This window comes from Anolis sagrei, chromosome 1, assembly GCF_037176765.1.
Source record: "Anolis sagrei isolate rAnoSag1 chromosome 1, rAnoSag1.mat, whole genome shotgun sequence".
NCBI classification, from domain to species: domain Eukaryota; kingdom Metazoa; phylum Chordata; class Lepidosauria; order Squamata; family Dactyloidae; genus Anolis; species Anolis sagrei.
Window position 1 is genome coordinate 83,516,870 of NC_090021.1, and position 24,281 is coordinate 83,541,150.

General features: G+C 37.8%; 1 protein-coding gene across 6 annotated transcripts in view; it reads right to left on the bottom strand.

Annotated features, from left to right (window-relative positions):
- The window catches only part of LAMA2 (laminin subunit alpha 2), a 557,898-nt gene that overhangs the window by 177,353 nt on the left and 356,264 nt on the right, over positions 1-24,281 (bottom strand). For 4 of the 6 annotated variants that reach the window (XM_060753336.2, XM_060753340.2, XM_060753334.2 and 1 more), the window contains 5 exons: positions 23,681-23,944; positions 19,725-19,905; positions 10,945-11,081; positions 6,325-6,561; positions 1,410-1,553 (listed from right to left, as the gene is read on the bottom strand). In XM_060753336.2, coding sequence (XP_060609319.2) covers positions 1,410-1,553; positions 6,325-6,561; positions 10,945-11,081; positions 19,725-19,905; positions 23,681-23,944 — 963 coding nt within the window. The remainder of the gene's footprint in view (positions 1-1,409; positions 1,554-6,324; positions 6,562-10,944; positions 11,082-19,724; positions 19,906-23,680; positions 23,945-24,281) is intronic. The other 2 variants (XM_060753339.2, XM_060753338.2) reach the window with 1 other exon arrangement.

Sequence of the window (24,281 nt, forward strand, 5' to 3'; positions counted from 1 at the left end):
CTTCAAGTGATCAGCATTCATGTGTGAACTGGCTCAGCATCCTGAATACTTTATTCACATTTTTAAAGTCTTGACACTCCATTTCTACAAAAAAGAGTCCAACCTTGCTCTTTAGTACTTGAAGTACTTGAAAATTTTGATGTAGGTTCTATGAAAAGTTCTGATCAGTGAACAATCAAGATGAAACATGAATTTTGAAAGTTTAAATTTCCATATAGAGCAAAGGTAACTATATAATGAGTGTCCCAAATCTCTTTCTATGGATTTTGTATGCAATATACAGTGGAGGAGACTCACAGCCTACTGAACACCTTTGTACTTATGATATAACATTGATGGGTTTCTCCCTCTTACCCCCAATCTCTTTTGAAAACAAAAATGCAGGTTTGGTAGGGGTACAGGGGAAAATGAATTCTTCACTAAAACTTGCAAAACTGCCTCTTAGTATTACGTGTCTAAGAAAACCTCATGAAATTCATGGGAATGCCATAAGTCAACAGGTGACTTGAAAACAGATACACACATTTCTTTTCTCCATAAAATAATAAGATTTTCCAGAATTCCCCTCAGTTTCTTTAACAAGATAATTTTTGAGTGAGAGGACCTTTCAGGTTTCTCAGTCTTAATGCTAGATCACTTAAAATATATTCTAATGACTCAGTGAATATCCGTCCCTTTTATATGCACCAATAAATCTTACAAATAGATTTTTTATGGGACATACATTACATTTTCAATTTAATGATTATTTAAAATAAAAACAAAGTACCTGCACACTTCTGGTATCTAGGTCATAAGGAATCTTTTATATGCCTTATAAAAATCTATTTCTAATATTTGAAAATATGTAAACTAGTCAATTTAAAAGTATGTAGAATGTCACCTTTCTGTGATAAATATGTATAATAGCCAAATAGGTAAACTGGTCCATCTATTGCCATTCCCTGAACTTTTAAGGGCTCGTTATTAGTATGAAAGGAATGGTTTTTAGAGTATGATCTTCTTTTAAAAATTAATAGGAAAATATATTTAGATGTAATACCCTTGAAATATATGGTTAGTCCAGGTAATTCTGGGAGATTCTGATTTTCCTCACTATTTCACATTTGAGAAGAGATGAGTGTTATAGGGCAATTTCCCCACACTTGACTACATTGCCTTTTCCTAGATTTTAATAGCTTTCTGCTGAGCTTGACATCTATTACCTTATCCGAGACTTTTTGTAAATGTTTTGACCCTGACTGCCTAATGGAACATGGTCCTCTACCTGCTTCTTGAAATACACAAGGGGAAATGGCTGAAATGTTCCCCGCACAACATATTTCCTAGTACTATCTCTGCATTTGAGTAAAAGACACCAGCAGGAAATAACATTATCGCATTACATGGCTCAATAGTCCTTTACTCACCCACATGCGGACCAGGCCCTTTGCCTCACTGCACTGCGATGTCAGGCCAAAGCAGTAGCAGCTGCTGCAGCCAAGTGGGTTCCTGGCAGAGAGTCCAAACCTGCCAGGTTTGCATCTGTCACAGTAGACACCTTCCACATTCATCTATTGTAGAAATGGAAGATAAAGCTTTAGAGTGAACATCTTTTCACTCTGGAACACACAAGCACAGCAAGTCTGGCAATCATAATAGTTCTTAAAACATGTAACAATTACAACAACAGTAGGATGGACATGTGGTAAATATGCAGACCTTTGCAGAATAAAGCTCAATAACTGCAGAAACTGAAGCACTTATAAAAGATTCCTTTTATTGGAAGTGAAGCCCATCAGCATTTCCATCAAGTAGTTAGTGATAGAGGAAGTTCTAGAGAACAAGCTTACCTTTTTGTTACCTCCATTGTTTCTTTGTTTTTTAAATCTATGGACATGAGCCTTTTTGGTTCCTCCCTACATGCAGAGGGCACTTTAAAAATTAGCTAGTCTTTTATGGCCCTTTGTCCAAGGAAGGGAGGATTCATAAGGCTCCTACCCTGGAATGGCTTACATCCACACATGTGATCCAGTTCTTCCACTAAAATATTCCCTATATTTATGTATAAGGCTAGAGATTTTAGTAAAAAAAATCATTAAAAAAAATGAGGTCAAGGTATCTACTGATCAATGACAGTACTGTACCCTGATTGTTATATATAAAAAATGGAACTATCCCCTTATCTGAGTAGAGCGATGAAAGGCAACAACTTAAAAGAAACACTGACCCCTCCCCCTAGTCTTCCTGCCATGAAGCTGCTTCTGGCCTTTTTGAGAGTGTGGGAGAGAAAATGGCAGTGATGGCTGGGAGTTGCTAGTCTTGAAGTGGCTCTGGTGCTTTCCTCTCTTCACAGAATGACCCTTGTCTTGTCCACAAGTCATATCAAAATCCATAATTTTGGCCCCAAAATCTGTCCTTGAATTATTCATGAGGTTGACTGCTACATGAGTATATACTGTAAACAGACAATCTTTTTAAATCTATATCTTTTCCTATCCCAGTTGGTTTTATTGAAACAATACTTTTTGAACTTTACAAGAGAATCCTGAGCATTTGCCTCTTGTTTTCTACTGTAAGCTCATATTGCACTGGCTATGCTGTACTCTACTTGATATAGATATCATACATTCCCACACCTCTTTCCTGCTGCTCTATAGTAAAATGCATGCCAATGAGAAACTTAAGAGAAACATTCTGATTGAAAATGTTAAATCTGCTTCATGTTTGATCAGATCAGTAGGAAATAACACTCAAGAAAAAAATCTGCTTAAAAGTATGTAAATGTATCATTTCAAGAATTATAACTCCACTCAAAATGACAGTTATGCTTAGACTATTGATTTCAAAGGGTTACATGAAATCTCTACATCTGTGTTTTTGTTTTGTTTTTTAAATCTTCACCACGCCATATAGAAGTCAAGGCAATGAATTAAAATGGTTTTATGGTTTTTCTACTTAGTTAAGATTCATAAGCTATTCTCTTCACAATGGTCTGCTGAGACAAAGCCCACTATCCACACAAACTTCTGAATACTAGTTTCTTATTGTCATATCTTATCACAGTATCCAGCTCTGTGGTATTTGTATGTACTGAGATTCCAGCGTCAATGCAAATGGCTATATGAAATGCAATAGTAAAAGAACACCTCTGGCTCATGGACTTTTATTATGCTGGTTTCTAAACACTTGCTGTATCACATTGCATCTTAGTGGACCCAATTCAGGCTTAGCTGCTTTTCAACTCATCTGAGATTCAGAGTATCAAAGCTAACTATTCCCATTGATTTCACAGCCTTAAGCATGATTAATTGAGACTGATGTGTCCTGAATTATATTTGTGTATGCTGTCAGCCTTCACGTGGTAGTAGTGGTGGCCGAAATGTTCTCTGTATGTCTGCAATAGTTGTGAAACAAGAGGCAGCTTTCATGGTAGAAGCTACCATATTTCTTCAAAATTAAGCTCAGAAAATAAATTGGGGACCTTGTTAGAAAATGAGGGTCCAAAATTACATCCTGATCCTGGTTTTGAAGAACTTAGCTTGCACCTATAGTTTTACTTCCAGTTTTAATAGCTGTGGCACAGAGAGTTCCAGCTACCATTCTGTGATGCTTACAAAGTTGACCAAAGGCTGGCAGTGTATAGGAAAAAAAATTCAGGACAGACACCACTCCCAATTAATCATGCTTAAGGCTTTGAAATCAATGGGAAAAGTCACCTTTGATATTATTTGCTTTTCATGGTGCTGATGAGAACAAGCTAAACAAGCCCTTGAATTCTTCCTCAGTATTAACTGTAATAAAACTTCAGAAGAATTGCCAGTTTTCCTTCTAACAGGGTTGGAAGAACCTATGGCCCTCCAAATATTGTTGGAAAATAAAGCCAGTCCTAGACAGTATGACCAATTGCTAGAGTTCAGAAATTGCAGTCAAGTGTCAAGTGGCATCCATATGGCCACAGGTCCCCTGCACGGCAAATGGTGTTGTTAAATCACCACACTACATATGAAAAATAAAGGGAGAGAAATCTGCTCGCTTCTCCAATTCATTTTCTTACATATTTCCTGTTAAATCTGCAGACTTATTACCTGACAGGAATGGAAGCTGAGGGATGGATCAATTTTACAGTATTGACTTGTTCAATACCCCCCCCCCCCAAGTGATCCTCCTTTTTCATATCCAAATAGATGTCAAGTTATTTCCTATTAGTTTAGGGGAAGCTCCAGATTTAATTATTCAAGAACTTTCTTTTGTATTGAAAATGTCAGCTGTGAAGGACCCTAAGATATGTCTATATGTCTTTTTAAAGGAGATAATAACAGTCTTTTTATATAAAAGCCCTGTTATACTTTGCATTGTGGTAGCTCAGTTGATAATCGGTCAGGTATGAAAAGATGTTCACAATTATTTACTATTTGCATGGTATAAAAAGATATAGAAAGAAAAGTAAAACCAGATGCAGTTTATTTAAATTGATACCTATTCTTTCAGTATACAATGAAAACACTGATACTGCTGTTCAAGATAAATACAGGTAGAATTGCAAAAATAAGTGCAGTTTGAAAGAAAAGGACTAATTTAGATAATGTGTTCTGTTCTATCTTACTATGGACTCTAGTACTATAATTTTATATTTTATATGATAATAAGAATTCTAAACAATAATTAATTTTAAAATATTCTTTTTTTTAATTCACTGTTGTAGTAGAATTAATTGCTGAAAGAGAGAGGAATAATACAGTAAAGGACTACTGTTAAATTTGCGTTATGTTTTTATGCCTTCAAGTAATTTCCAACTTATGACTAGAGAAATTGATCTTGGGGATTTTTTTGAAAAAGATTTGTTGAGAGGGGGTTGCCTTTGCCTTACTCTGAGGCAGTGTTTGTTGTGTCCCAGAGCAGGAACAACTCTGAACTTAATTACAACACCAGTTCAGTAAAATCAGCAAGCAGTTTATTGAAGGATGTATGTAAGCAAAGCAGTAAAAATGGTAAAAACAATATAGTCCAAAGATAAGAGATAGTCATAAACATCAGGATACAAAGGTAAAAGCACAAGATCCAAGGATGCAAAATCCAGAGAAACAAGGCAGCATGGAAATCCGTTACACAGAACAGAAACCTGGAAAAATTTGAAACATGACACTAGAAATCCCCTTGGAAACAAAATGTTCATGAAACTCCAATGTTGCCCAGACTGATCTAAAACCCTCTCCCTATCTCATATAAAGTTTTCCTGTCACATGAAGCGAAAGGAAAACATTCCATTTACCTTTACAAGGACCTCTTTTCTCTCTTTTCTAATAAACAGGCTTACCTTCAGTGAGCTTGGGAACTCTTTCTTAGTTTACAAAGGTATTGCCTTCTATCCTCTATCTCATTAACTTCTGCACCTGACAATTCATCCTCAGAACATAGTTCCCCAGAGAAAGGCTACCATGGGCCCCTTTCAGGAACTTGACCTTCAGAGTCTACAGGAAAAACACTCCATTCATTTTTAGGACTTGAAACCTCAAGCCTTTCAACAAGACCAGGACTTGAAAGCTCAGGCTCAGGAAAACCACTATTCCCAGTGACATCAGATACAATCACAGGCTGAACTATAACAGTGGATAGGATCAGCCAGGGGGTTTCCATGGTTGAGTGGAAATCCTACCCCAAGTCTCCTGAGCCATGCTAATCAACTCACAATGTTTATTCCATTTACTATGTAGGTCCCTTCTGAATGCAACAGAGTTGAATAAGTATTGGTAGGGGTATAACTGTTGTCTACAACTTCTATGAGACAAAGTCAGCATGGCAATGATCATGATAGCCATTGTAATCCAAAACATAAAGGATCCAGGTCAGGAAAAGCTAAACTATCTTATCATGCTTGTTTCTGTGTGCCTTCAGTTTGGCTCTAATCTACTTTGACCATATAAGAGGACTTTCTTGGCAGAAATGGATTGTTACTATTTTCTTCTAAGGCTGACAGAATGTGATTTACCCAGTGTTTCCATGGTTGAGCAATTATTCGAAGTCTTATCTCTAAGAGTCCTAATTCAAAACTCAAATCATTACACCATGTTGGCTTCTTATTGACATCTAAGAAAGAGAATTTACATCTAGGGAAATATTCTTGAAGATCTAATTTTCAACTGATAATGTTTGAACTCAGTTACAATGGAGACAGATTAGCAACAGGAATAAATAACTGTCATGATAGTGCCATTCTGTATCGCTTACCTGTATATGGGTATTAAATCTTTGCTACCAATATGTTCTAAACCACCTTGAGTTACCCCCAGGGATGAGAAAAGTGGTATATAAATACAGTAAATAAATAAATAATAAATAAATTACCTTGCAAGTGCACTGTCCAGAATGATCTGAACATGAACATTTCTCCATCTCTGAATTACAAGTATGTGGCTCAGTCCCTGCTACTGTGCATTCGCAGGCCATGCATTGTGGATAGTTTCGATATCCCAGCCTGCATTCAGTACATTTATCCCCTGAAAATTCTGGACGGCAGAAACAGCAACCAGTATCAGGGTTACACTGGAAACTGAGGGATCCAGCTGCACTGCATTCACAGGCCTAAAATAGGAAAGAAAGATGTAACAGTATCATCATCATCTAATTTTTGATAGGATAGATTGTCAAATTTTACATACACACACTTCCACAAAAATATGAAAAAAAACTGATTATTAATGTTTTCATTTTAGTAATTTAAGCAACTATTCTGTGTAAGTAAAAATTCACAACTATTATATAACCATAATTTATAGTGTGATGTTTTTTAGTTTGAAGTTTTTAAGCAAATGATTTTTGAGCTTTGGTATTGTGGAGAATTATTTCTTCCAATCCTGAAACATTTTTGTTGGGAAAGAAATTTGATTAATTTTTTTTTAGGGAGATACGTTTTCAGCAGTTTGTGAGAGTGTCAGCAGTATGGAAAGCATCCTGCAGCTTGGGATTTATTTGGCGACAAAATATGCATGAAAACATATTTCAAAAATATGCCTGGCTATCTATCTATCTATCTATCTATCTATCTATCTATCTATCTATCTATCTATATCGGTACATAAGCATTGGTTTTTTGTTTTTTTTTTTACAAATTTCCAGGAAGGAAAAAAGTATTGCAAACTGATGGGAACAATGATGTCAAATTAAGAACATTAGAAAGACAAAAATATATAAATTTTCACATAATGATAACAACAACAACTTTATTTTTATATCCCACCTCTATCTCCCCTAAGGGACTCGGGGCAGCTTACAAGTCCAGGGAGCACATTCTTAAGAGTGAGAAATGCATTGGGTCTGAATGCAAGCAGGATAGACAGCTGACAGAATAGAGTCCCCTTCTTCCTGAAGCACTCCTTTAATTCCAGTTTTCTGGGTTCCTTTCTGAGTCACTTTCTGTGGATATCTCATCAGCACAAATGGCTTAGGAAGGCAAAAATGTACCCAAATAGATTTTCACATTTATAAGGCATCTAGGGCTTGACTAAACTGAAGTGGTCCAGAGGTCACTACTTGATGTCTACATGGCCCAGGTTTCCTGCTATGGTCACGAGCTCTTTCAAAGCACTGGGGCTGTCCGGCAGAAACAGATGTGACAGAAAATGTAAGATGACAGTCTACCTGGGCCAAATAAGTTTCAGCCTAGCTGAACTATGTAGTTTCTGCCTCGCTGCCATCCATAAGTTGGACACAGAGCATGTAAATACCTCCAAGGCTAGAGTATTTCTTCTCTGTTCTGGTCTCAAAATAACTACTCACTGTAGACAAGTCCTTGCATACAAAGTGTGCTTTTAAAAAGAATTGAACAGTTCATAAGACCTCCATACTCTTATGTGTACCCAGCACCCTTGCCTTATAGTGACCCATTTATTATCTGTGGACCCCACACACCAAGTGCATAAAAAAGAACACTAAAATGCACTTTCACTCAACAAATAACTAACATATACAAAAATGAAAATCAGATCAAGTTTCTAGTATATGTAACTGCAGAGATATCTTGAAAAAGAGTGGGTTGCCACCTTGGAGGCTATTAAAAGCAAACAAAAAGAATGAATAAGATTTCTATGGGCTAAGCTACCATTAGTTTGAGAAGTTCCTTCAATTGGCTACCTTGGATAGCTACCATCCATTAAAATTTCCCACATTTCCTAATTTATTTAAATTATAAGTAATAAATTCAATTAACTTAATAGGATCTACAAGAGTGTAATCATGTCAAGCACTCACCAAATATTACAAAATGATGGCAAACATGTTAGCTGTCTCAAAGGATCACATTGAAAATATCAGCTGAAAACTGGTCCTAACATTTACTTCACTGTATTAAAATATAGTGATGTAAATGTTAGACATAAGGATTTAGAAATGGATGGCTATCAAGGTGATACGAAAAACATAATAAAACAGTAGACAAACTCATGGGTCAATAAGGCTTCCACACAATGTAAGCATATTATAATTCCACTAGTGTATTTCATATCTCCCACCAAATCAAAAAATGCTGATCTTGTAGTCCTAAAGATTTCATTCTGACTTTGAATCCTTATCCAGCTTACAAAATGCTTTCTGAAAAGCCTCAACATTTTATTTCTGTGTTTGCTTACAGAATTTTCATTCAATAAAGGTACCTTTCTCATCAGTGAGGAGTGCCACTGAGACATGGCACTAGAAGACTGAAGGCAAAATAAACATCATCATAATTTTGAAAGGTGCTCATAGTTATTATGCTTTTATTTGTAGCTAGAAACTAAGCCTAATGTCTACATTAGGATCAACCAATGTGGACAGACAGGTGCATATTCACTGGTGCTATAGTGTACATTGTGTATGTGCATTACAGTTATATAAATTGAGACACAACTTATTTGATTTGGATAGCTGAATGACAAAAATTGTAAATCAAGAACTGTGTCATATTTGAAACAAGGTGAAATTATACAATGGCAGGGTTGTGCCATTTTACTAAAAACAAAGTAGCTGAACTAAAAAGATTTTGGAACAAAAAGCTGGAAACACGTATGATTTGCATCAAACCTCGTCAGAAAGATTATATGTCAAATCAATTTCAGTGTAAAAGATCAAGATACACAAAATCTGTTGGTTTAATTATGGTAGCTCAGGTCTGAGCTCTACATAGCTGGGACTACTAACAGTTAAGTATTGCATGGCAGGCTGCCATATAGTCAAAGAATTAAAATCTATTTGGAGCAGTATGCCTGCATAGTGAGTAATGCCAGAGGATAATGCCTACTGGGCAAATTGTTCGCCATATGCAGAGTAAATTACAATCAAATGTAATGTTTGTTTTGCAAGAAGGCAGCTTCATGCAATATTCCCTTGCCAGTGAATTATGGTGGGTTCTGAAACCGGCTCCACTAAAAGCTCAAGTGGTGTGGGGGCAATCGCACCTTGCCTTGGAGAAATTAGTTGCAATGCGTTAAAAGGGGGAGACTTGGCTGACATATCATTATTAATTTAGAGAGTGCCGTGGCAGCTGCCATACTAATGCACTCACATAATAGACAAGGAAAGGATAGATAGGAGAGATCCCAGCACTGAAACAAGGGTCTTCACCCCTATTAAGTTGGTTTGCAGAAGCCTGGTGATCTGTATGCTGAAACAAGCCAGAGGTTTTCTGAGAGGAACTTTACAACTCAAGAGAAAATAAATTATTCTGCATTAATTAACTTATTTGAACAGCCATCAGAAACAGCCTTTTAAAAGAGAGCTTTGTAGCATCTGATTGCTTGGATTCAGGTAACATACACTGAAGGAAATCACAACAAATGTTAAATTAAACTTCTTTATGTTTCTTTTAATGATCATTTGTGCAGCATCTTTAATATGCAGTGATTACAGTCTTTATCTTGTTCATTTTCAGTACATTCTGAAGAGAAAGTCATTCTGCTTTTTGCTCTAATAAGAGGGATTGGAAATTGAGGGGGAAAAACTGTCCTAATATCATGCAGTGAATCTATGGTAGAAAAAGAGGTAGAAGTACATATGAATCCTGACTGTGTTCACTGGACCACAATGACACTTACTCAGAACATTTTTGAACTAGGTTATAAACAGGGGAAAATCAAAACACTATTTTTTACTACATGAGAAACTATTAACTTACAGAATTAATTATTATTATTAATAATAATAATAATAATAAAAACTTTATTTCTATCCTGCCCTATCTCCCCAAACAGGAACTCAGGTCAGTTCACACTATACAGTGGCAAACATTCAATGCCGTAAAGTGCAACCAAAGAAGCAAATAAACAAACCATAAATCAAATAATAACTTATTAGAGATCAACATCAGGCAATAGTGAAACATTACAGCAAGTTAGGCATCACACAATTAAAAATAAATAAATCACGTTTTGACAAATAAACATTAAAAAATACTTAAAATTGAGACTAATACAAATTAAATATTAAAATTTAAAAGCCAAAGTAACAAGTCATTTTCATATTCCATTCTGTTTTGTTTGTGCCAGATGTTTTATATGTCTTCCTCTCTGAATGCTTGTGAGCATTAAAAGGTTTTTAATTGTTTTTTGAATAAGAACAAGGAGGGGGTCATTTTGATCTCCTTAGGGAGGGAGTAATAATAATGTAATTATTAGCAGCCATTTAAACAGTTAAAATGTGTTGCTTTCTTGTTGCATACGGTCAGCTTATCTTTAGCCCTATGTCAAAACTATCAAAAGGTTTTCTTAGCAAGATTTGTTCAAAGACAGTTTGCCTTCCTCTGAGGATGAGAGGGTGTGACTTGCCCAAGGTCACCAAATGGATTTCCACAACTGAGTGAGTATTCAAACCCTAGTCTCCTGACTCGTAATGCAATGCTCCATTAAATGAAACTCAGTTCTAGAATACCACAGATCTTAAGTCCCTGACAGAAGTTTACAGAAAGACAAGAAATAAGGAAAATACAGATTCACTCACCTTGCACCCACTGATAATATCATGGCCCCAATGATTTGGTGCACATTTTTCACACCGTTGTCCTACAGTGTTGGTAGGGCAGATACAACGGCCAGTAAATGGGTCACAATTATTACCAAGATGGGAACACTCACAGGCTGCAAGAAAAGGATACGAGAAGAAGAAAAAAAAGAAGAAACACAAAATCAGTGTTGTTGTTTCAAAAAATATCTAGATATACAGTAGAGTCTTGTTTATCCAACAGGCTAGCAGAACGCTGGATAAGTGAAAATGTTGGATAATAAGGAGGGATTAAGGAAAAGCCTATTAAACATCAAATTATGTTATGATTTTACAAATTAAGCACCAAAACATGTTTTACAACAAATCAACCTTGTAATGTTATGTAGTAATTACTGTATTTATGAATTTAGCACCAAAAATCACAAAGTATTGAAACAGCTGTGGATCCCGGCAGAGGCAGACTGCATTGGATAATACAGAACATTGGATGAGCGAAGGTTGGATAAATGAGACTCTACTGTATAATTTTATGAGGATGTTCATAGATTGTTTCTTGCAGGGGGATCATTCAGCCATAAATTGTGAGGATGATAACTGAGCAGAGGTCCCACAGTAGAATAGTCATTTTGCATTTCTCACTCTTTTCAGACTTCAGTATCATTTCCTATTAAATTATCCTTTAAATTGTCCATTAAAAAGATTAACAAATGTGATGTTAAGCAGGCCTCTTTTTATACAAAACAGCTTCTTAGGAAATGACTCCCAGAACCAAATACAAGCGGAAAATGGGTTTTTAAAAGACATCTTAGATGTGTTTGTTCTTTAAATGTCAATATTCTGCCCTTTCCTCCTTTTTAAAAAACAAAATCTCTGTAGGATTTTATTGTATCAGGAGACATTTCTTTTAGCCAGATTTAATATCAGACAAAAATGGAACCAGTGCCAAATCTGTTTATCTAAGAAGGAAAACAAATGATATTTTATTGTTGTTGAAGTCATGTGCCTTCAAGTCAATTTTGATTTATAATGACCATAAGGCAAACCCATTACTGGGTTTTCCTGGCAAAATTTGTGCAGAGGGGGATTGTCTTTGCCTTCACCGAAGATTGAGAGAGTGTGGTTTACCCAAGCTCACCCAGTAGGTTTTCATGGCTGAGCAGGAATTCAAACCCAGTCCAACACTCAAACCACAACATGCCACCTTAAGACCACAGAGTCTTGGGGGGAATATTCCCAACACCCAGAAACATGAATTCTGATCACCATCAACACATACTAGAAGGAATGGCTGCTTACCCGTAACCGTGTATTTTTTAGTTGTCATCTGTGACATTCACAGATATGGTAGTTTGTGTGCATATGCAGCAAGCCCGGAACTCTCTTCCTTTCCTGAAAGATGCATTGATATGTGCCATATCCCTCTGGGGATGCACCAATTCAATATGGCTAAGGTAAGGCTGAGAAACCAGTGGAATCTTGTCCCCCCATTTGTTTATATACCAGTTCGCTGTGGTGTTGTCTGTAAGGAGCTGTATTACATGGCCCTGGAGGAAAGACTCGGAACCCTGAGGGCCTGAATGGCCAGCAGTTCTAGAAAATGGATATGACACCCAATCAACTCCATTGACCACAGGCCTTGGGCTGTGATGGTGCCTGTATGTGCCCCCATCCATGGAGAGATGCATCTGTCATGAGTGCTGTAGTTGACCTGGAGGGCATAAAGGTGCAAACGTTTGCCTGTAATATTTATCAGCAAAGTGAATGCCGCACTGTATGTGGTACCATGGGGGGTGGGCTGTGTTGGGTTGGGTCAAACACCCATAGAAACCAGGCCTGAGGGGCTGGAGACAAAAACACACAAATGGCATTACTGCCATCATTGAAACCTTGTGTCCTCACATTGATTGGACGTCCCTGGCCAGTATGGTTTGTGGAAGGGGATGTTCAGTGCTAAAACTGACACCTTGGCTTGCTCTGATATTGCCCCTTTTGCTGCTGCCATTATCTGCATGTTCTGGACTGTGCAGGCTGCCTGTTGAAGGTAGGCAACTTAGGCTGCAAGGTGCTCTGGTATAATTTCCATGAGTTTATGACCTCAATGGTGACCATCTTGTCCTAGGTTGGTATGATGACTGGAGAAGGAAGCCAAACTTATGTGCCTCCTGGTGCATCTCCTGCGTGTTCTTTAATCGAGTGTCTGGGTTGAACAGACCTTGATCATGGGCAGGTAGGTACCCTGCAAGAGCTTTACCTTCCTCTGACAACATTGAGGCCCGGAGCCATGCATGCCTGTGAATGGCCATGGCCATTGCAAATAGACTGCCAGTGGCATCTGTCACATGCTTGGCCATCTCCTTCTGAGCTCTTGCCAGTACTACTGCCTCATGGTGGAACACCCTGACAAGGCTCTTTTGGTCAGCAGGGAGGAGGTTCAGATAGGAGGCAATCTTTCCCCAAAGGCAATCTTGATATGACACTATGTACACACCATAGTGGGCAAGGTGGGCAACCAAGCCTCCCTCGCGGTACACCTGCTTCCCTATCACCTCTATCTTTCTGACTTCATTATACGTTGGTGTAGATTGTGCCTTGTGAGAGCATTCCCTCTGCATGACATCAACAATGACAGAGTTGGGATTGGGAGGCTTTGCCATCCATTGCGCTCCTGGAAGGTCTGGCGTCAGCCCACTTCAAGACTCCCAGAGCAGCTTCCATAACATTGCCCTTTTGATTGGCAGATGGACTGGAGATAATGTTTGTGTACACATCAGCAGATATTTCTGTATACATAGATTTGTATACATAAATTTGTAGACCAGGGTTAATATGCTTTCTACCTTTAATTTTGCCTAAGATACACACAGTCAGCACATCCAACTGTTTTGATAAAGCACTTGTATATTAAATTATGAAAGAAAAAAATCTTTGACAAAATTTCCTTTTTAGCCAAAAACTGCTGGACCATTCCCTAAGTTTTCTCACCTCCCTGAGAAGATGTGCTTGTCTGTTTCTTTAGTTAAATATTTAGGCCAGTTTTGAAAGGGTTTGAAGCAGGGCAACTGCAGGGCGCCAGGGAGTCATAATGGGACTTCTTGGAGATTGAATGTTTGCCTTGTGTCTGTATATACTAAAATCCACCCTGATTCCCCTCGGGGAGATAGGGCGGAATACAAATAAAGTGTTATTGTTATATTATTTTTATCTTGGAGGGCTGCAGTTCATCAATACACCCAGAACAAAAACGTAAATGTGTGTCCCCATAACTCTTTATGAGGAATGGAAAGAAGGCAGATTTGACCATATTGTTTTGTATCCCCAGTGCCTTTTTGTGCCATGGAGAGACTTTTTTCAAAAGGAAGTGATCACTTCTGGTGAATGTATGAGTACTGTTCTATTATCCGGGCGGAGGCCAAAAGGGTGTGCTAGCAAGAGAAGGATACTCCATTTTATGGGTGGAGAGGGTTGAAGGAAGACAAACATTTCCCCCGTTTTTGCTGGTTATTTCCCCTCTCCCCTTTCCTTATCATAAAAGAGGGTTGTTTCCACAACAGGGACATGGGTGGATGCAATAACAGGAAAACAGGGGGGAATGGCTTTACTCCTTCAACCAATTTTTCACCCCCATAACATGGACTATCCTTCTCTTTCTAGCACCCCCTAGTTGCCTCCACCCAGATAATGGAACAGAAATATACATATATGTAGTAATTTCCTGGGCCTAAATCTGCAGATAGTGCCAAAACATAGCAAAATTGTCCCATGTGACCCCTAGAGGGCACTGAAAATAGTTCAACAGGCCTCACTTTGCCCTTCTGTATAATGGGATGATCTCCAAATGCACCCAAAGAATAAAAGCAGAACGTTGTTCAGTGCTAAAGAAAACAGGCATCCCCACTTTTTTACGGTTCCATAAGCTCCTGACACTGTTATTTTAGATCGCAGGTGTTGTTTCTACTTTGTGTGTTTTTTCTATTGCATTTGTCAGAGATTTCTCATTCTTCTACTTTTGATACAGGAGTGTAATTTGAGATGAAACAATCAACCAATGTGCATTATTACATGTATATTTAAGATTGAGGGAGATGGCTTTGACCCAGTCATTCTGGAAACAAGTCTATTGGAAGGAGTTTTCGCAAGAGAAAACAAGCTTTTTGAACTTGCAAGTGCTGCAAAAATGACAGACCACTGAGCTCATTCGCTGTGTGTTTGTTCCATCCCCATTTGCACTAAGAGCTTTAAAACTACAGTTACCGTTTGTTTTTAATCTTATGTTTTCTCTTCAGTGAATTCAAGAGTTGACCTCCTACTCTTACCAAGTGCTGACATGTTTAAACTTTTACACAACAATAGATATGCCTTTATAGATTCACTTTTCTTTCACAGGAACAAAATAGTATGGAGACACAATGTTAAATATAATCCAAAGAAACTGTAAGACATTTTATCCAGCCAAGAATGTCATGTCTTTGCCACTTTACTGCACAGCTGAAACGGACTGAGGTCATCTTTTACAAAGCAACCCTATATAGTTCCACTGGAAAGTAATTCCCATGGAGAATAACAGGGACTTACCTCTCCTGGTTAAGTAGGTATAAGGACTGCTGTCCTAATAGACCCAAGGCTGTTGCTTTGATACAAACACTACATATGAGTTCCCAATTTCAGCTTTCAGCAGTTCTAGTCATAAAGATCTGAGTAGGCAATTTTGGAAAGGTTTCTCTATCTGGGAATCTGAGATGTGTTGTTAGAATGAGTAATACAGACAAAACGGACTAATTATGTTGCATTTTCTATACCTTTAAACAATGATTGGTCCATTACTTCTTGAGTAAACATAAATAGGATTGTTTGGTTGTGAATGCATCTACACTGTACTTGTAGAATTATTGCAGATTGACACCAATTTAGTTGTCATGATTCAATGCTATTGAACCATTGGACTTGTAGTTTTACAAGAACTTTAGTTTTTATTGTCAAAGAGCTCTGGTGCTTCACCACACTACAAATCCAAACATTTCATAGCACCGAGCCATGGCAATTAAAATGGTGTCAAATTTGCACACTTACATTTTGTATTAACTGCCTATTTTGGATTACATTGTATTTAGCAATTCTATTATATTTCATTTTTTTTCATTGCTGTTAGCAGCTCTGGCCGTTGCAGGTTTTTCTATGAGTAACTAGCTAAAAAGAATCTTCTGCCCCTTTCTGTACTAGTAAGTCCCATTGAATATAAAAGAGCTTACTACTACTACTACCATGTAGAAATTGACTATAAACATAATCCATTTCCAAACTGCGCTCATTTTGTATGTGTCTGAAAAATCTGCACAAGAATGTCTGTGTAAGTACACATCTGTTCTGCATTTTCTTGGGAAAATGCACATTTACCAACCCACTTTATCTAAATGTATGCAGCATGACACAGTCATTATGACATAGGTCAGACATCTCAGGGGTGAAGTGAATGTACTCAAGGCAGAAAAAAGAGTGAGAAGAATACAAGAACATAAAAAATGCTTATTCTACAAAATGCAGGGTTTGAAGTTTTGACTTGAGCAGTTTAATGAATATCAGCTCATATGAACTGCTGAGGAAAGGGAGAAAGATTCATACTTAAATTGAAAGAGTTTCTATCAATATATACTGTTTCGAATATAATCTGACCACTGTACTTGTACCATTTAAATGCTTCAAGATGAGGATGAAATGATGACACTCCAAATAGGCATTGTTAAAATTTTCATTGCCCAGGAGACGCCTTCTGATAACAATAGACTAGGGCCCCATCTACACTGCCATATAAAATCCTTGGGAAGTCTGACTTGGCCACGGTGGTACATGCTCTGGTTACATCCCGTATAGACTACTGCAATGCTCTCTATGTGGGGTTGCCTCTGAAGACTGCCTGGAAGCTACAACTAGTACAACGAGCAGCAGCCAGATTACAACGGGAGCAGGGTACAGGGAGCATACTGCCAATCAGCTTCCGAGCACAATTCAAAGTGCTGGTGTTGACCTATAAATCCCTAAACGGCTCTGGCCCTATTTACCTGTCTGAACGGATTCTCCCCTATGAACCATCAAGGTTGTTAAGATCTTCTGGAGGGGCCCTGCTCTCGGTCCCACCTTCGCAATCGCGTTTGGTGGGGACAAGGGACAGGGCCTTTTCGGTGGTGGCCCCTAGGCTTTTGATCTCCCTCCCAATGGAGATTAGATCTACCTCTTCCCTCCTGACATTTAGAAAGCAGGTAAAAACATGGCTTTGGGATACTGCATTCGCAGAATGATGACTGAGTCAATAACTGCTGACCTTTCTGGCGGATGGCGATGAATTTGTGATTCTTTTGGATGAACTGATTTTTGCGGTAATTTGTATGAATTGTATGAATTGTATTTTAATGTATTTTATATTGATGACCTATAATGTTTTTCTCATTGTATTGAATTTTATGTTGTTAGCCAGCCTGGGTCCCTCCCCGGAGGTGAGAAGACCGGGGTATACAAACTCTAAATAAATAAATAAATAAATAATTTGCTTTGAACTGGATTATATGGCAGTGTAGACTCATATTATCCAGTTCAAAGCAGATGTGGAAATCCTTGGGAAGTCTGACTTGGCCACGGTGGTACATGCTCTGGTTAGTAGTGTATATATAGTAGTGTGGAAGGGGCCTAAGTTCACCCCTGCTCCCAAATCACTAAGACCAAGGAGGTGGGCACTTGCTTGATATTTACTTTATTATAGGCCCTCTTTTTTCCTGGACGTGTCCACCTTTCTCAGATTCAAAATTTCTATCTTGGGGGCTTTGTTGAAATGTCCAGGTTTTAAAACCAGTTCCACCTCATCTATGAAACTTAAGGTGGATCTAGACAGCCCTTTATCCTGCAAACATCCATGTTTAAAAAATGCAGATGTTTATGTGGGGCTGTGCACACCCACACCAAAAAGTGCATGCTTTCTGGTGTAGGTGTCCAGACGTTCTCTCGGGACTAGCCTGAGAGAACGTCTGGAGACCCCCCCCCCCCAAGCCCTCAGATCGCTTAGAAAAGTTTTTAAAATCTTACTTATCCTTCATTAGAAGCCTCGGCAAGCTCTCCTGGTATGTAGAAATAATGCGCCAGGAGAGCGGGGGGGGGGAGCGATTTTCCTCCCTCCCCCCATTCTCCTGTCATTTCTATATGTCGGGAGAGCCGTCCAAGGCTTCTAGCGGATGATAGGTAAGATTTTACTACTTTTCTAAGGGATCTAGGGGCTTGGGGGGGAAGGGGTGGGTATTCCCACAATTTACCGGGCTTTTTAGCCTGGTAAACTGTGGGAATACTGTCTGGACTGCAGTATTCTGCAGTCCACACCCAGAAGTAGTGCATTTATCTCATGCCTTTACAGTTTGTGCCAAATTAATGTGGGACTGGCCAGAATGTTATCTGGACAGCCCCCTTTTTATTGTGGAAGTCGCTGCAATAAAGGGGCTGTCTGGACAGGCCCTTAGAAGTAAATAACCTTTATAAATCAGATTATCGAGACTGTGTGTCTAAATGGTGTTAGAGAATATGCTAATACGTGGAAATATCAAAATTTTAACTTGTAAAGTCAGTGCCATCCCTTTGCGCCAGTGGGTCTCATGGAGAGAGATACAAAGGAGAATGGCAGGAATAGCTGCTCTAGCAAGGAAGTGCTCCTGTGGGATATGGCATGGTTGTGGGCTTCTTCCTTCTATTTTTGCTGATATTGTTAAATATTGTTGAATAATCAGTTAAAACTGTAGTTATTTAAGTACAATGAAGGTTATGAATATTTCTAGTAGCAATTATCACTGCTTCTATAACTAGAAATATTTAAAGTAAGTCGTCATAGTGGCTGATTATATGAAGCAGTCATTTGGTGAATGTGCTATTTTTTGCTTTACAAAATATAGTAACCATATCCTATTATAAGTGAATCTTTGAAGCTCCATGCTTTTTTGCTCCTGCAATTCTCTGATATATCAGATGATTCTCATTAGTTGTGTTGGATGAAAAGAATGAAAACCCATGTTTTCTTTTCTTTTTCTCACATATCTAATCACTATCAGATGCTTTCAGTCTCCTTTGGTAGAGAAAAAACAGGGTATAAATACACACGATAATAATATAATTCTGTAGTGAATTCTAATACAAAATGTGGGCTCACCTAATTTTAGGATTATATAAATAGTAAATAAGAATGTATGTGTCTGTATGCAGTCTAGTGTAGAGTATATATCATAGAGAGATTTTCTTGTTTATTTCATAATTTTTGTGTTTACTCTTGTCACATGGGCTTCAGATGATCAATTTAGGATATATTTCTTTGTGATTAGTTTAGATCCAGGGTCAACATACCAAAAACTGCAAGAAAAATCCCACAAAATGCTACTATCTTGGTTTTTAGAAAAATGAGACATGCATTTGGGACCTATGCTTTGTACACCAGGCACTTCCATTGTCTTTAGTTCCTGCTTCAGTACTGAAAATTTAACCACACAGAGATTCCTTTGGATATTTTCTTTAAATAATGCAGTCCTGAGAATACACACGAAAGGCTGTGTACAAGTGGTTAATATAAAAAATAATGTAAAAACGACCCTATGCAAAATTAAATTTTTGTGGAGTTTAATTCAACAAAAAAGTCAACACTCATTTTCCTCCATGATGTGGTCACTACCTGGAATAAATAAATAAATAAATCTCCATACTTTACATCCTAAAAGCGAGATTTTTTCAGCTATTTGATGAAACTGTATTATGTTACATACGAGTGCATCCTCCTTCTTCAAAGCCATAAAATCCATGAGCGCAGCGGTCACACTTCTTCCCTCCAACACCTGGTTGACAATGGCATTGTCCAGTTTCATCACAGTCAAAAGATTTTGATCCAAATGAATTACAGTTGCAGGGAACACAGCCTCTGGAAGACTGCACACCAAAGGTTCCAGGCTGTCACAGAGGACAGAAGAAAACATTTAGCAAAAGCAAGAACTAAAAATAAGTGTTAAAGCCAGCAATATATTCACTTTTTTTTGTATCTAGAGGATGAAAATAAAAAGTACACCTGAGTTCTTATTTCTCTATAGGCAATGCCAGTTTTAAATTACACACACTTATTTAAAACATATATTTTAATATATTTTTATTCACATGAACTCCAAAATACAAGTTTAAACATTGAAGTCAAATACAGAGAAAACTAATTTTAACTCTGCAGGCTCCAATATCAATTTAGTATTTTATTTGTGACATTGCTTTCTTCCAATGAGTTAAGGGGGACATGCATATTTCTTATTCCTATTTTATCAATGTAAGAGCTCTCTAAGGTAAGTCAGACTGAGACCGTATCATCACCTAGTGAGAGATTCATGCCTGGCTGATTCCAGCTTCTCTGATCTAAGTCCTGTTCCACAGCAAACCTTAATGCTGAAATCTAATCCATACAGACAGACCTATTGTACTTCAGCATGACACCAGGCTGGCTTGTTTAGAAACCAATACAGAATCTAAAGTTAGTCCACCATGCAAAGGCAAGTAAAATCAAAACACATGCAAGTCATGATACATATACACATTTCTGTATACTGTAGTGACACTGCAGGAACTCCTCTCTCATTTATAAGACAAAGCAATATCTCCACTCACACATTTAAAACCCAAAGTTTAATTAAATGTGAAACCTCCTTGATATTTTCTCAAGATGCAAAACAATAAAAGAAAAGAAAAAAATAAACACAGAAGAAATCCCTCAATAACTATTTAGAATAACACAGTAAATTTAAGTACGACCTGCATGTAACTCTCTTCTAAATAATTAGACTGGTACAAGCAGTAAATACGCTTTTAAGAATAAAAGAGAAATAATACATTTCCTTTTAAATATAATTTGTTTGCCAAATGCACAATTCTTTCAAGGATTTTGATCAATGGTAGTAGTTCATTTAGAAAAATGATTCTGGATTCATATGTCCATCAACTAAAACAATACTTTACTTATTATTTCCCTATCAAAATGCTGATTAATACAATAAATATGCTAAGTTTATGCCAAGAGCCCAGTAGTTTTGAATTACCAGAAATTGTGGAGTCTTGGGGTTGAAAGGAATGGCAAAGTTCAACCTCTTGCCATAAATAACTAAAACATTTCTGAAAGAAGCTGATCTATTTTGTTTAATTGTTTTCAGAGATGGAGAGCTCACCTCCCAGTCTATTCCAATTCTGAAACAGTTCTTATAGTACAAAAGTTCTTACTAGTTTAATAAGTAAGCTTAGGTGGAATCTCTTTGCAGAACCATTCCATTATCTGGATGGAAGCTACTAGAAAGTGCTAGAGAGAAAAGGATAGTGCATTTTGGGGAGGGAGATTGAAGGAGGAAAACAATTTCCCCTGTTTTTAATGGTTATTCCCCCTGCCCTCTTCCCATATCATAAAGTTTGGTTGTTTCCACAATGGTGACATGGGTGGGGGGTCCTTATAAGGAGAGGTAAAGTAGTTGAGAGATAGACACAGTTCTGGCCAAACTGAGGCTCTTGAATCTTTATTTCTTCTTATTGTCTCTTTCTTGTACGGTGTTCAACTGTCTCTAAGATGGTCCCAAAATTTAACTCTGACTGGACTTGAATGCAGCTCCAACTGGGCATGCTATTTTGTAGACCTTCTAGCCTTCTCCTGTCTTCATCTTCCAGTCATGAAAAAGCTGACTCTTCCAAGAGCCAGAAGTGCCTTGGCTGAGGCTCTGCCCCTGAGGGAATTCTTAAAGAGGCAGGTTGATGGAGGCTTCAAATGCAAAGAGGCTGTCTAGACTGACCCCTCAGAAACTGTAAATAAAAATTAATCCCGCTAACTAAAAAGAGCTTAACTAGGAGTAAACAGTAAGGGTCTTCATGGGACACAACAGAAGGAATAATAAGAAAAAGGGGGAAATGGTTTTTCTCCTTCGACCCACCCTCCACCACCATAAAATGGACTATCACACTCACTCTAGCACCCCCTAGTGACCTCCTCTTGAATAATGGAACAGTACCCTCTTTTCCTGCATTTTGAAACCCTTGGCTTGGTTGAATCCAAGGAGTTTAGAGTTTATCTTGAAAAGTAGCCACTATCATCATTATCCATGCCATATAGCAGTTTTCTTTGGGAAATGGAACTTTCAAAGGCAGTTTGTGAAATAATACACATCTCTTCATGTATGGGTATTTTTTTAAAAAAAATACAGTGCATCATGACAACAATGTTTTGTGTTGACTTCTAGCTACCCTATGTGCTTAAAATACTGTATGTAGAGAAGCACAGGAATGTTTTGTGTAGTCATGACCAGTTGCACACATGCTGCAGGTATTTAGAAGACAAGCAATCATTACCATCAGAAGCCATAAAATATTTCTTCATCTGCCTATAGTTCTCCAATTTTGGTTACTAATATTATCAAGATTTGGAATAACCTTTTTTTCTTTTTTCATTCGTTTATAAGTCTATGATAAATATATGATCCATATTAGCCTAAAATTATTTATTGTGATAAAACCATCATAAAAGTTGGTTCTTTTCAGGAAAGAATGAACATGGAACAGCTTGACAATGTCTAATAGAAAGTCACTAGTTATATTTTTTAATGATTTTCACATAGTTTTTATAATGTGCATTAAATGTTTTTAATTCTGTTTTATGATTATTGTGGCATCAAATTGTGCTAGTGTAAGCCGCCTTGAGTCACCTCCAGTGGCATAGTTAAAAGTGGCATAGAAATATAGTAAATAATAATAATAATAATAATAATAATAATAATAATAATAATTCTTTTCAGACAAAGTAATGCTGGTATGTATGGCTAACTGTTCTTTCTTTTTCTGAAACTTCCTCAGATTGTCCTTTATTAATTACCTTACTTATATGGCCAAATTCCCATCTGTCAAAATGTAAGAAGCATTTTTCCCAAATACAATTCTCATTTGAAATAGATGATGTTGAGATAAATAGATGATGTTGAGGCCTTGCAAAACCTTCCCTCACAAGAAGGAGTTGGTGTGACATACCTGTGAAGGAAGACTGTCAATGCCTAGTTTGCTTTTTTCTGATAGGAGCATAACCCAGACTGTGAAATTGTGTTATAACACTGAAGTGTGAATGGGTCCCTGGTTTGGACATATAGCCTTAACACATCATAGCGTAATAGAAGAGATCGTGAACCCAAAGAGAAGCCTAGTATTTAATTAAAGATATTTCCAATTAAATATTGTACATATATATTGTATGCAGGCATGTAGCTGGGGGGGGGGGCTTCCGGGGCTTCAGCCCCCTCCCCAAAATTCTCAGGGTAGTCCGATAGAAGGCCTTACTGGTACATTATTTAAACTGTTATGTTTATTCATATCGTGATCTGATCACCATGTTCAATATATCCGATATGCATGGGGGTATTGGGGTAATGATACAAAAGGTTTGCTAGGGTAGATCCTCACCCCCCCCCCAATCAAACTCAGCCTGCCCCCTCCCCGAATCAAAATCCTGGCTATGGACCTGATTGTATGTTATGGCATGTAAGTTTTGAAATGTTTACTTTTTTCCAGAGACAAAATCCATATTACAGTAATATCTTTATGAGGCCTATCAGAACGGTATAACACTTTCCCTCATTCCTTTCTGCTGTATTGTTAATTGTACCACACAAGACAGGCACATGCCAGAATGCCATACATGCTACGTTGTGCATCATCTTCTGATTACCAAGGAAGCCGGTTTGAAAGCACCTCTTGGGCACCCACTGGTACTGGGGAAACCCCATCTCTGTGGAGAAGCTCTGATTTGTTGAGCCGCTGAGGGGTTCTCCTTCCGGATATACACCTGTTTGCTCAGATCACACCGTTTACCTGCAAATCCTGATTTGCAGGTACATCTCCCTGACATATCACAGTTCAGTGACATGGATCCTTGTGTACTACAGCCACATGATATGCAGAACAGCTTGTCAGGTGCCCAAAAGTAATTGGGCTTTTGAAAAGAAAGAAGGAAGAAAGCAGTTTTAAAAAGCAAAGCTAGACCAGAAAAGGTAAAATAATACATTCAGATAAAAAGAAAGAAAAAAAAGATAGTGAAGAGCTGTTGTACACCAAGGTCATTATCCTTTTGGCAAATGTAAATCTGCTGGTGTAGAAGGCAGCACCATGGTAGGAGGCAACGTGGCAGGAGAGAACAAGTCCCTACAGGCAGTGTGAGACTGATGGTGGAGAGGAAAACCACCAAAAAGTTCCCCTGATAGGTCTAAAGCCACTTTAGTACTGGCAAGATAGCTTTCTTGTCCTCAAGGAGATAACATTTGCTGCTCTCC